Raw genomic sequence first — 13,444 nt, 5'->3', positions numbered from 1 at the left:
TCTCTCAAGTCTGGAACTCATTATTTTCTTTTGGTAATTCTCAAATGAAAAAACGCACACATTTGATCATTCCATTGTTTTGTTCATTCTTGTGAAGCCGGGGTTTTAACAGTTATTTTACTCGCTTTGTATTTCATTTAACTATTTCATTGCTTTATTTTTTTATACTTGCAGAATCGAGATTCCTCACAATTGCTCGCTCATAATATGAACCTTATTTGGCTCCATGAACCTCACAATATTATTGGCTCCTAAAGGTAAAGAAAAAGTGGAAGAAGAAATTGAGTTGAGAACAGTATATTGTCCAATGTCTGCAGTGAGTGCACAACTACCTAATCAATTGGATAACCTCTACTTCACCACAAACAATCTTAAAATGACCCACATCTATGAAAAAAAATGCATTCTTTTCAAAACATTTTTGTATTATTGAGTGAATAATTTTAGATTATGAGCCTGGGTTATTTAGTAAAAATTGGTATCATTTCACCTATCAATTTTATACTGTAGAATGGATAATGAAGTCTTCTGCATAGATGCAAAAGGGAAGAAAAATCTTGTAACAATGGCAGTTAACGAGTCTACTAAATGCTATTTCAGTCCTATGGTTAGATTCTTTAATGGTTTTTTCTTCCTGCACTCTCATTATTACTAACTGCAACCCATACTAATAAAAAGGACAAAAATATCCTCCCTCACTACACCATGCCACCGCCACCACCTCAGCCGCTGCCGTTGCCGTCATAGCTGCTGCACTTCGATTCTCCACTACACTCTTTGATAGGAAGAAGAGAGAGGGAATTTGTTTCGGAAAGCTTGTTTTGGAAGTTATTACATATATTCTGAAAAAAATTGTTTTGGAAACTTTGTTATGAAAGTCTCAGTCTGTGATGCATTTCATGGGTTATGGACAGTTTGTTCTGAAAATTTCATTCCAAAAGCTATCATGTATGTTACAGAAAAATTATTTCAGAAATTCTGTCATGATATTGATTTTTATCTCTTTAGAAATAAATTAATTCAAGTGATATTGCATTTTTAAAATTATTACTCTCTTCCTTCAATGTACTTCTAAACTGTTTATATCAATGTTAATGTATAAAGGTAATACTTACATTGATACCTTTTTCTCATAATTATTTTACCATTTTACTTTTAGCATGATAAAATTCATCTATTAATAGTAGGTAATAATTAGAAAATAAAACTGAATTAAAACATACATATGGAAAAGATCTGGTTTAGATGGATTGACTAATCTTGTTAGGAAAGAAAAGTAAGTTTCACCTTCCAAGTTCACTTTTCTTTCTGAATCTGCAGGGTCATGGGAAGAAGTAAGTTAAAGATTCAGTTTGATAAGAAGGCCCTTTTTTAAGCCTTTGGGAGTGTAGAAATGTGGAAAAGATAATCCATTGTTCTCATCCTTCATCAAGAAAATAGTCTAGGCAACGCTTGCAAGCACAAGTGTTGAGTACAGAACAAAAAGGAAAAGATATTAATCAGATAAAAGTGACACTCAAAGAATATATGCCAAAACCAATCAAATATCTGCAGCAACAGAAGCTCATCAACTCTTATATAAACCTTTGAGGACAACCCACAAGTAGTGCTTATGATGTTCTGCAGAGATCACTCAGTGAGAAACCAATAAGATAGTGAAAATGGGGTGGTTCTCTCCCAAAAATAGGAGTGTAGAGGGATACACAGGGCAGAATATGGGCACTGTTTCCACTTCTCCAAATTTTCATTTGGTTGTGATATTTGGCATTGTGTTTAGCTTGTTGTGGCTCTCAAATTACACAGCCATTTACTTGCAGTTTCTCCTCATGTTGTCTCCCATACTTGTAATACTCTTCTTAATTTCATACTCCACTACCTGTGGAAGGCTCAACTTTAGCTTCATGCGTTTGAAGAATGTGGCATCTCATGGAATGTAGCTAGCCATCTTGCTGCTGATACTTCTGTGGCTTCCTTTCAATGTTCATTTCATTCTTAGTGGTTTCTTCATCCTCTTTTTAGACATTATTAAGTATTGAAGTGTTTAAGCTTGTATTTCAGCCTATGTTGGAAATTTTATTATTTTTTCACATGAAGCTTTAGGTTCTTTCATGTGAGAATTTTTTACTAATGAATAGTAAAAATTAAGCATATTTACATGTTTAGCTAACATTGTATTATAATGTTCAAATGACATTGATTACTTCTTGAGAAACAGAGGGATAAACATATGAACAACTTCATCACTCTATTAAACATGTATCAATGTTCCTTTATTTTTAATTACTTGTGAGACAAAGTTAACTGTCAAATTTCTGGTGTATGTTAGTCATATTTTAGGAAGAAAAACAAGCAACAATTGTTCCATATGAACCAACAAAATATTACTTCAAATGAATTTCAATTATACATATACATGAAAATTATTTTTTATTTCCCCTCCAGTTCTTGGTTATAACTATATAATTTTTTTTGTGGGTTAGAAACTGAAATTGAATATAATTTTTACTTAGATAAGAATAAAAACTGTGATATTTTGAAGATGATAATCGTGTAGAAGTCATATTTTGATGATAAACATATAGAAGTAAAATGACATGCAAGAGATTTTTTTAATTAAGGAAAAAAATTCTTTTTTTTTCTTTTTTTCTCTCCAGAAGACTTTGTAGAGAAAATTATGTAATCATTCTCCAGAGTAATACTTAAATTAAACAAAAAATAACAGAAAACCCTATATAGTTAACAACAAACATCTTAAAAAAATGTTGAGTAAAATCTCTCAGTTGACATCAACATCTCTCTCATAAAAGATAGTCATGCATAAAGATCAATGACAGAAATTGGATTTGGACCCCAAAACTGTTGAAGGGAGCTAAGAGGTTTTCTTGGGAGGAGCCATGTTCAAAAGAAGGGAAACAACTGCTTTCACAGTACAAAGCTTGAGCACCGATAAGGTGACTAGATATAACAGCAAGCCTGCAAAGAAGTAAAGACTGATAAGCTTGATTATTACTATAAATGATCAAATTAAGACACCAGTTTGCACAATAAGAACAGCAAATTTAGAAGTTGAGAAGAAAACTTGCCAGTTTGAAAATGAGATAGATCATTGACATCATACTTTGCTCTCCAAAGTTTAGAATCCAAGATAGCCTACACGAGAGTTTCATGCAATGATAATTGTATTTAGAAAGAGAACAATTTTCTTATCATATACTTGTGTAACAATACAAATAAACCACCAAAGTGCATGAGATAACTTTGTGTTGACCCTCACAATAGTCCAAATTTAAAAATTTAGGTACAAGTAACTTTCTCTCTGTTAGAAGGAAACTAAAACCAAAACACCAGAAGTCATTAGACACCAAGAATGTGTTTGTTTCAAGTCTTACAAAATTATTCCCAGGAATGTAACATTTTCATATTTGGTGAAAGTTATAAAATTTATTTCGAAAAATTAATCATTCCCAGGAATCTATATTACACATGCTTCCCGTTCTTCCTATCCCCATGTAGAATAAATTCATATAAGTTATAAAAAGTATTTCGAAAAACTATTTTCATTGGGAATGTAAGTTATTTTCTAAAATAACTTCCCACTTTCACTTTATCATACCTTTTTCTAATTAGAATAAATGTAAAAACGTTCCAAAGAATTGCACATACTTACCAAACATCTTTATAGGAATCGTGTTCCCAGTAAAGGTAATCGCAGGAATATCATTAAATACGTGAAATAGATACCCCAAAATTTGAAATACTGGTTCAACATAACTGGTTTGAATCCCATGCAAGGATGAAGATGACTAATATTAACAAGAATAAGAATGATCCACCAAAAACACAAGAACCGCCTAGAATTGACATTAGTTCCTGACTTCACGAAGCACTTAGAAGAATTTAGTTTCAACTAAGATGTTTACTTCTTAATTGGCATGTTTCGTTCTTTATAGTTAATGAAGTTTTTCTTATAAAATCTCCGGTGAAAAACAAACATATTTACCTTCAGCAGCAAATGTTTCACTGCAAGAGAAGCAATCAAGAGAACCATTGCAATGGAGGATACAATGGCATAAAATCTCAATAAACCAGACCGGCTGCGTCTTCGACCTGTCACAAAATTGAGAGATAGGTTACTTAAAAGGTTCAGATAAAAAGCTCAATATGATACAAAGGAAACAAAAAATAACTCTGGCTTTAGCCATATAACAACCTATATTCCCAATGATTAGTGAAACAACACTAACAAAAACAGATGAATAGGCAACTGTATTTTGAGTATCTGCTTCTATTCCTGGTAAATATGCAAATATTGCTCCTATTAATAGCAACGCAGCCTGCAAGGAACAATTTCAAATTTTAACATAGATGTCAACAGTAAGAGAATACAGATTCTCCAGGAATAGTTACAGATTCAGCATTTCTAATCACAAACTAAGGTTAGACAAAAAATGTATTACATGGCTACGAAGTAGGATTTAGAAAGTTGAGAATGAGACTATAAAACTTCACTCACAAGCACTACAACTTCATAACATGAATCCTTTACAGAATATAAAAACACTCGTTATGAACTGTGTAGTTTGAATAGCCACCCAAAAATAGTTCAACCGGATTAGTGCATGAGTACACATAAAAGTTAATAAATGTTTTTCATTAATGAAAGTATATGACTATCAAGTATTCAAGTTGATAAAATTGTTTTGACAATTTCGTCAAGTGTAGTCCACTGTAGGAAATACATGTCCTGTAGAGCTGTACCTCAAGAATCAAAGCAAGGCCAACTTGTTTAAATGTTTTCCAGAAATTTCAGTAAGAAAGCCTTCTATGTAAAGATATCATACAACATCATGTCACCCGGGCAACAAACCTATTACATTGAGCTGCCATACCCTTTTCCTAATTGTATCTAACAAATACCCAAAATCACCATAAGCCACAATATAAAAGTTGGAATTCGATTCAGGCGCAAGGGATATCAGCTCAGTTCAATCACCTGCTCTCTTCAATGGATTAGCCTTTCTGTACATTACTACGTGTTTGAGAATAGTTTAAAACTATTAGATGTAACAGGCTTAGTCCATATCTTTGTATTTTCTTATTCATAAATGCATAATCCTATGTGCTCAATGCACACAAGAAAGTCAACTTATGCCTCTCTTTCTCTTTTATTTTAACATGGTTTCAAAGTCTATCCTAACGAGGTTTGTTGCACCTATTATGTCACTCGCTATCGGATCACTCATTAATATTTAGTCATACGCATTAGATGTACATGTCTCGACATTGGGAGGTGTTGGAGATACCACATCAACTACAAACGAAACCAATTTATAGTATATAAGTAGGTACAAACCTCACCTTACTGGGTCAATTTTGTAGGATTGAGTTATGCTTAAAGTTCACTACTTAAAAAAAGCATTGACACTAATATTTGAACGTGAACACCCAAAATTCTGCTGTTAAGTTTTGGATCAAAACAGGTTCTCAGCTCAGAGATAGTCAGAACAAAATGTTGAAGGGCCAATACAAGATACAATTCAAAGATAGAAGAATCACAAATTTTATGCACACGTTGCTCAGCTTCTTGCAAAATCAGCTATTTTGGTCCTGGTACTCTATTCTCTTTCTACTTAAGAAGTCTGGCAGCAACATCCACTGAAATTGACATATGATAGATATATCAAATTGATTGTTGAACCTGTGGGCGGCAGTTTGATTCACTGGTACTGATTGGGGATGTTATGCATGTTGGCTTTTGCAAAAGGTTTGGTGCATTGGTGACTGTGTGTGGAAAATTTTGAGAGATAGTCTGGGGGTTTTAGTGGATAATTCTATTCCTTTTTCAGAATAATTAATTTGTTAATTTTATAAAAAAAATAACCATTTTCCAAAATAGCACAAAAGCAATTTGTACTAAATCACAGAGTTGTTACTCATTTAAACTAAATACACTAAACTGGTCCAAAATATTTCATTTAAAAATCTACAATCAATAACCAAATAAAAAATTATCACAGAACATATAATACCATTGGCATTGACATAGAATTACAATAATTATAAAAGAAAAAAAATAAACAAAATCCTAGATACCTCAGTGATAAAGTGCAGAGAGAGACGTTTCTTCCCCTTTGCAACTAGTTGATACCCTAAATGGCATAACATCAAAACAACAAAAACCAATGAGAATATTAATAAAACAAGATATAGCTAAAAGCTAAGCTATAGAATAAATTCAGTGCAACTGTATTAAAATATGTATGTCATAAATTAATAAAATAAAATAAAATAAAATAAAGAGAGATTAAGGAAAAGATGAAGCTAACTTGAATCAACAACCATACGGAAGGAGTAATCCGAGCCATCAGTTCCAGAGGGCCTTCCAGAAGCCAACTTTCTATTCTGCATCTTGTTTTCACACCTTGTATTGCAGATTACCCTACTTCCTTATCAAACTGAACCAATTATAGCTGCAAGAAAATTAGAGAATGTTAGGAATTTGAGGAAGGCATAGCTGGTTTCAATAGTTAGAATATTAGTTTAGTAAGTCAGAGGGGCAAGTTAGTAACATAAATAGTTAGGAGAACTTATGGGTGGGGAATTCATTAATATCCAATAATATTTGTATATTGAATATTAGCACTTTGTAAAAATAAAATCCTAGAGGAGAAATCCTCAAAGGAGAGATAACTAAGTACTATTCTTAATGCTATAATTGTTCAACTTCATTGTTTGTTTCGATCAATTTCTCTCAATTCATTCCCAAGTTTGCAACAGAAGTAGATTGAGATTACATTTAATGCATAAAAAACAATGGATCCCCAGTTAAGGAGTATACTAAAACCATTATGAACTGAACTCTTCTGGGGCCAGCCCTACCCATGATTTAAAACACTATCATAGCTAAAAGATAAATATGTTAAGGCCAACTATAATTTTAAGCAAAATCCAAACATCAAATGTTGTGATGCTTATATAAAAATACTCTAGGGTAACATCTTCCAAGACTATCCATTTATCCCTATGTTTTTTTTATCAGCAATGAATTAATAGAATTTAAAAGAAACACTTTAGGGGTGTTCCAACCCTTATACATAAAGACTCCTAATTAAGCATTCAACAATTAGAGCAAAGTTAAGCGACACACCACTTAATCAAAACCTTAAAACTAGTTAAAGATACTCAGTCCCAAAACCTGAATCTGCATAAAACCAGCACAAAACAAAACAAAAGCCTTGTGGCGAGGGAAAACTGCTAGAGAAAACATGCTAACAGCTAGGTGTGACCAGCACAACATAACCATGAAGAGCAAAGACTAAAAGATCCCCGGACCTTGCTGCATTTGCTTCCTGAATCACTACATACCTCCATGCATCTACCAAACATTGTCAGCAGCTTGACCATAGAAAGCAGCATATGCCTCAAACCAAAAAAATAAAGCCAAGTGCAGTGTTTTTATAGCAGAACCATTTATCCCTATGTTGTGTTAATAATGTGATAAATCAGAATTACACATAACAAACTGTATGCAGCTCAAGATAGGGATCTACTATTTGCTTTATTGTCATGGTATGACAGATCATGTCTGATTTAGAGGCAAACCTTGCAGCCAACAATCCTAATGTACTGTGGCTTATCTGTTAATTGATATTAAAGATTTGGTGTCATTGCTATGCCACGTTAGTGTTAAATTGTTTTCAACTCTTGTTAGTTTTGCAGCATAGATAGTTGTTTTTGGAGCAAGTTATGAATTGAATAACCATCGATGACACAATTTGCAATCAATTTGATATGTCTTAACAAGCAAAGGATTCATTTCTTGGGATAAATAGCAAATGACTTTGAATATTGGGCATAGATCAGTTAACTTCCATATCATCATTATAGATCACATGATTCAACAATTGATATTCAGAAACCTGAAGCTTCATAGATTTATTTATAACTTTATTAATGGTAAAATGTAAAATAGTGTACTCTAACTAACACCTACTTGCCTCAGATAGCTATTGCCTCAGATAGCTATGGATGGATCAACAATCAAATAATCCGCCTTTACATATGAGAACAGTTTACTGCCTCCATCAATAATGCATGCCAATGAAACTCATCTTAACTCAATTTTCACCTTTCAAATAACTATTTTTAATCTTTTTCCCATTGAAAATTTAACCAAAGATTCTTTTAAGACAAATGAGAATAGGTCTCTAAGACAAATGAAAATAGGTATCAGGCTGACCCCAGATAAAAAAAAAAGTCATTGCCCTTAATCACCCGTAATGTCACCAAAAGCAACTACAAAACATTAGTGAGTGACTGACAAGAGAAACCCCTACTTTAAAAGGGAAAAAAAATCAGATAAAGGAATAATCAAATAGGGTGCATTAGTGTAATAGTGTTCCTTTCCATTCAATAGCTGATTTGGCTTCTCAATTTTTTTTAAAGTAGTTAACAAAAGAAAGTAAAACTTGAAAGAAAGAAAAAACTATGGTTGAATTGTGTGATTCATATCAATGATATAGAGTTTGAACAATTAATGCATGTTCATATAATTCAAAGCCATTTGTGACTCATCAATGATATGAACCTTCGCTTACTAAATCATATTAACAAATCACAAATCACACAATTCTAACAACTATGCACAAAAATAACCAAAGAACGCAGTCATTCTTGAATAATATTCTTGACAATACTTATCAAGATTACATTCATAAGCAATGTATACATTATCATTTTTAATATAAAATAACTATTTAATACATTGACTTATACGACCGTTTATAGAAATGATAACAAGCAATTTGTTCATCAACTTGCCCAAATCATTGTATCTCTACACACTGGTATCTCTAGAAGACTGAAAATATCATAAGCAGCTCAAAATTGAATATCGTTGGCTTCTGTAGAAGACTTTGGATAGCCACTATACTCAAGTTTGACATGCAAGGAAGAACAAACCATCTTGAACTTGACCCTGAGGCTATCCATGATCTCTTGCACTTGTACATTTTCTGGATCCATGAGAGGGTATTTCTCAATCAACTCCTCCATCTGGCCAACAATTGTTTTGGCCCGTGAAGAGAAACAAGTGGGATCAAGCCGAACAGCCGAAGTCCAAATGTCAACACAACCCCTATAGAAACCAAGCTCCTCTCCAATCTCAAAACCAACCTTCAGGCCAACCTGTCTGGCTTCTTCCTTGCCCGCGACAAGGCCGTGACTGTGGCCTTCATCATAGCCTTCCTTGTAATGGGTGTCCTCCAAGTTCAACGAGGAATCAAACAAGTCATCCATGGTCTGCCCCAACACAAAAAATGCTACAAAACTAACAAGGAGTTGAGACCAAACTAAAGATAGTATACCAACAACACTAAAACCACTCCTAATTACCATCCTCAATCAAGTGTTGAAAACCATAATGCAGGAGGCACTCCATTAATAAATGAATGGTGTATGATAGAAACAACATGGATCAACAATGAGAAGAAAAAAAAGAGGCCAAAACATAGTGTCAACAACATTTAGAGGAAATAGTGGAAAAAAAATCTACACCGTAATTGCTCACAAATCAAGCCCAAATGCAAAAAACATTAAATTTATTAAGAAACACGGCAGCACAAATAGAAAAAACAGTGAAACTTATGTTTCCGGCGGATGTTCATATAACTACTGATTCAAACTTCATTTTCCATTGGATCTTCTCGAGAAGGAGAATAGTTACTCTGAACAGCAAAAGAAACGCAACAAAATTGAAGAAAACGTATAAAATGAGTCAAGTTTTATATGTTAGACTTAACTTTTATTGATGATTTTTCATTCAACTTTTCTAAAACCAAATGTACATAAGTTATTTTAATTTACAGAATAAGTTTGATTCAATTTAATTTCTTTTTTTTTTTTGTTTATCTAGAAATACTTATGAAGATGATTATTTAAACAGAACCATAATATTATTATGAAAAATATTCAAACTCTATTGTTTGTTGTTATCTCTTTCTAAGCAAAGTGGAGTGGACGGTGGTAAGTTTTGTGGTGAGTCAATAATCACTATACTATCTAATAGCCTGCCGAACATGGCCTAATCAGAATGCTTCCAAAACAAATGGGAAAAGAGTGGTGTAAACTTTCAGCGCTAGTCCATTTTCATTCGTCTAGTCTATTCAAATTCTCAATGTCTACTTTGGAAAATGAAAGCAGATGTGTCCATAAATGGCCATTTCATTGATAGAATGAGATAGAGGAAGAGTTAGTACCAAGGTTATCAAACTCGCGGGTTGACTCTTAAACTCTCTCGAACAGACTCGCTGAACTCGGTGCAAACTCGCCTCGTGTTTTTGCAGTCTCAAATCTTTGCGCCTCGCCTCCACTGTGCCTCGCCCCACTTCCTTGCACTTTTTCGCTCCTCGTTGCAGCCCCATTAAGGTCTGCGATTAGGTTGGGTTTACGAGTCTACGTGTCGGGTTTACGAGTCGAGTTTACCGACCTCCCACGAGTCTACTTAGACTCTCGAGTCTGATAACCTTGGTGAAAAGGGTAAAGAGAAGAGTGTAAAGGGAGAGCAGGAGTGTAATTTCCTTAACTTGGGACTTGAAGATGCAGTGAAAGCATATGCTGCAGCAGGAAAACAGATTAAAAATGAATGTGAGCCTAGGCACTTGAACTAGGCTTTTAATTAAGAGCATTAATATGCTTTTCTTCATTCTCCTTTCATCTTCTACTTTTGGTCTTGGACAATTAAAAAAATGGAGGAAAGACGTTATCTTTTTTTATTTAATTTTTTTGGACTGGTGCTCATAGGATGCTAGTAACAAAATTTAAATTATTAGTTGAAAAGGGAGCAGGGTGTAAACTGCATTTTCTGGATTATACTTTCATATTTCTCTCTCTAGCAATCAATATGTTCCATGAATTTTTTCTTTCTTATTTAGGTGTATAGTTTACAGGGTGACTCTTGTTTGTGTGTGAAATGATTCATTGAATGGGCTTTTAACATTCACCTCACTTGGACAGGTGCACTTGACTGAGAGAGAGAAGCAAAAACTGCAGGTGTGGTCTAAAATCATGCCTTACAAAGAGTCCTTCGCATGGACCATTGTATCATTATTTGATAGCAGTATTGGTGCAGCTTCAGTAAGGCCTGCTTCCCCAAGTAGCCCTCTTGCTCCAAGTGTATCTGGTTCAAGTTCTCATGAAGGTGTTTTTGAGACTAGTGCAAAAATGTCTTTAGATGGAAAGCTGAGTTACTCTAATGGAAATTCTGTGGTAATTGAGGTTTCAACCTTAAATAAAGTCAAAGAATGCTATACAGAGGAATCACTTCAGGTGTGCGTTTCAGGTTTCCTGTCTTTGTTTTTGTTCATCAAGAATAAATTTTCTTACTTAATTTGCTGAAGAAAATAGATATTTGGTGAATTGCTTGTGTTAGTAGGCACCCTGCAGCTCTCTATTATTGATAATTATTCAGATTGAACTACATTATAGTAAAATTAGAAAATATAACCCTCTAGGATAATGATAAGCCACTATACCCAGATGTTAATTACCCTATAAATTAGTATAGAAACAGTTTCCAGCAGCAGTAAATGTATAACTTGTGAATATAAATAGAACTGATGGATCTGAACAGTCATATAACCTCCTTTTGACTGCTAGTCAAGATCCATTTCCAATTACTGACTATCATGAGGTGCGATATTACAATTATTCAGCATGCATTAAATATTATTTATTTATTCAAACTTCCTCTTATAGCTTTTCATTATTTATTGTTTCATTGGTTTTGTTGATGGTACAATTATTTAGTATGCTTTAAATATTTATTTATTTGCTCCTCTTATTTGGGTTTTGTTTTTCTGCTCCTCCATCAGATTGAAATGTTAATTTGTGATTGCATCGTCCTCTAAGATCAGTTGCTTGTTTTATTCAATATATGTAATTCAAATTTGTTTTAGTTATAATTATAGAAGTAAGGAGTAGATCCTATATAATCAAGAATATCTAGGTTATACATGTTTTATTAGGAGCATTTTTATTTGTCATATCATACCTTTATTAGTAGAGGATATCGAATCTCTATTTATTGGCTTGGTTCTTTTTGTCAATATAAATAAACCATTTGTGCTATTTGAGAAACACAGTTTCAGCTCAATGTCCCTCTCTCTCTCAACAGTTTTAATTGGTCTTATTTTTTGGGTTTCTTAAGGTTGTCTAAAAGTCTAGGTTTGGTCTATATGACACTGCTGTGCCACTTATATTATTAAGTCTCAACTTTTGGTAACTGTGCATTTTTCTTTTTCTCGAGAAGGCATACTTCTATAATTGCTATGATTAAAATAGTAGTGTTAAACTCTAATCTGTTCTTTGTGTCTGGTATTTCATGAAAAATCTCTAGTATCCTAAACGCAAGGTGCACAAACCTGTCAAAGGTGTTTTGAGGCTGGAAATTGAGAAGCACCAGATTTCCCAAGCTTTGATTAATTGTTAAATCAATGGCATTGGAGAAGACTCGCCTCTTCTATCACAGCCTTCCAATAGTTACCTTTTAAAGCTTATTTGATCAATGTACGTATTTTATAAAATTTTAATCCTTTTCAATTCTCCAAATAATTTATTTCTAATATTCATACTGCTATGAAGAATATTGCCTAAATAAACCCTAAACACAAGAATAAATAACCACAAAACCCTAAACCACAAACATAGAAGCAAACGGTCACACAACAGAACGTCCACTGCCGCAAAACGCCCACAAACGCAATGCATTCAAAACCAAAAAACGCCCACAAATGCAATGCATTCAAAAAACGACCAAAAAAAAAACCCACTGACCTTCCCGTCGCTCCTACCACTCCGGCCGCAACCGCTTCGCACTCCGTCCGCAACCTCCGTTCGCAACCTCTTCGCACTCCGTCCGCAACCTCTTCGCAACGTTCTCCTTGCGTTTGAGCAGCACCCACACTCCACTCAGAAAGCCCCAACCATTAACAATGAGGGTTCAGCGCTTTCTCAAACCAAATTAAAATTTCCTCTTATCACTGTGATTTTACAAAAACGTCCATGCCACGTCAGCAATCTATCCACATAAGCCCGTCCACGTAAGCCCGTTGTATTCTGGCGCATGGTTTGTGTAAAAATCATTTTCCTTTTAAATTATTGGGTCAGATATTTTTTGAAATAAGATTGGGATAAAATTACTTTTTATTATCTTAACTTTATTATTTAATAAGTAAAATCATATTTTATTCTATTTTGAAGAACTAAAAGGATTTTATTTGGGACAAAGACACCAAATTCACAGGATTTCTGTTTTTACTTTTTTATCAATTTTTATAAAAAACTTATATATTTCCGTTTTAGAATGAAAATGAATTTCAAAGAAACCTTATCAATTTATCTACTTTGAGTATTTTACCTTTATTTATCATATTCAATACATGTGTTC

General features: G+C 33.6%; 3 protein-coding genes across 6 annotated transcripts; 1 reads left to right on the top strand and 2 right to left on the bottom strand.

The window, feature by feature from the left end:
* The first annotated feature begins 1,556 nt into the window (after window positions 1–1,556).
* On the top strand, window positions 1,557–2,128 carry LOC150023327 (uncharacterized). The gene has a single exon (XM_090297258.1). The coding sequence runs from the start codon at window positions 1,662–1,664 to the stop codon at window positions 1,935–1,937; it is 276 nt and encodes a 91-aa protein (XP_090153384.1). The 5' UTR covers window positions 1,557–1,661; the 3' UTR covers window positions 1,938–2,128.
* A 549-nt stretch (window positions 2,129–2,677) lies between these two features.
* Window positions 2,678–12,972, bottom strand: LOC137819477 (jagunal-like protein). Its single transcript, XM_068623344.2, has 7 exons — window positions 12,832–12,972; window positions 6,327–6,470; window positions 6,094–6,149; window positions 4,211–4,334; window positions 4,001–4,107; window positions 3,084–3,150; window positions 2,678–2,973 (listed from the first exon to the last, which is right to left on the bottom strand). Exons 2-7 carry the CDS (start codon window positions 6,406–6,408, stop codon window positions 2,870–2,872), a joined length of 540 nt encoding a protein of 179 aa, XP_068479445.1. The 5' UTR covers window positions 6,409–6,470; window positions 12,832–12,972; the 3' UTR covers window positions 2,678–2,869.
* Window positions 8,652–12,971, bottom strand: LOC137809269 (uncharacterized). 4 transcript variants are annotated; one of them, XM_090297188.1, is made up of 2 exons: window positions 12,832–12,971; window positions 8,652–9,320 (listed from the first exon to the last, which is right to left on the bottom strand). In XM_090297188.1, the coding sequence occupies exon 2, from the start codon at window positions 9,295–9,297 to the stop codon at window positions 8,881–8,883; it is 417 nt and encodes a 138-aa protein (XP_090153314.1). In that variant the 5' UTR covers window positions 9,298–9,320; window positions 12,832–12,971; the 3' UTR covers window positions 8,652–8,880. The 4 variants fall into 4 exon arrangements, with proteins under 4 accessions (XP_090153314.1, XP_090153315.1, XP_090153317.1 ...); XM_090297189.1 differs by having other exon boundaries at window positions 8,652–9,328; window positions 12,832–12,966; XM_090297191.1 differs by having other exon boundaries at window positions 8,652–9,300; window positions 12,832–12,966.
* Window positions 12,973–13,444: the final 472 nt, after the last annotated feature.

This window comes from Phaseolus vulgaris, chromosome 11 (genome assembly GCF_051622355.1).
Source record: "Phaseolus vulgaris cultivar YP4 chromosome 11, ASM5162235v1, whole genome shotgun sequence".
NCBI lineage: Eukaryota > Viridiplantae > Streptophyta > Magnoliopsida > Fabales > Fabaceae > Phaseolus > Phaseolus vulgaris.
This window is presented reverse-complemented; position numbering and strand designations above follow the sequence as displayed.

Coding starts and splice junctions, on each gene's coding strand:
- LOC137809269 (XM_090297188.1), bottom strand. CDS start 9,297: ATGGATGACTTGTTTGATTCCTCGTTGAACTTGGAGGACACCCATTAC.
- LOC137819477 (XM_068623344.2), bottom strand. CDS start 6,408: ATGCAGAATAGAAAGTTGGCTTCTGGAAGGCCCTCTGGAACTGATGGC. Junction 6,150..6,326: donor CCGTATGGTTGTTGATTCAA/GTTAGCTTCATC, acceptor TATGCCATTTAG/GGTATCAACTAGTTGCAAAG. Junction 4,108..4,210: donor ACTAATCATTGGGAATATAG/GTTGTTATATGG, acceptor ATTTTGTGACAG/GTCGAAGACGCAGCCGGTCT.
- LOC150023327 (XM_090297258.1), top strand. CDS start 1,662: ATGGGGTGGTTCTCTCCCAAAAATAGGAGTGTAGAGGGATACACAGGG.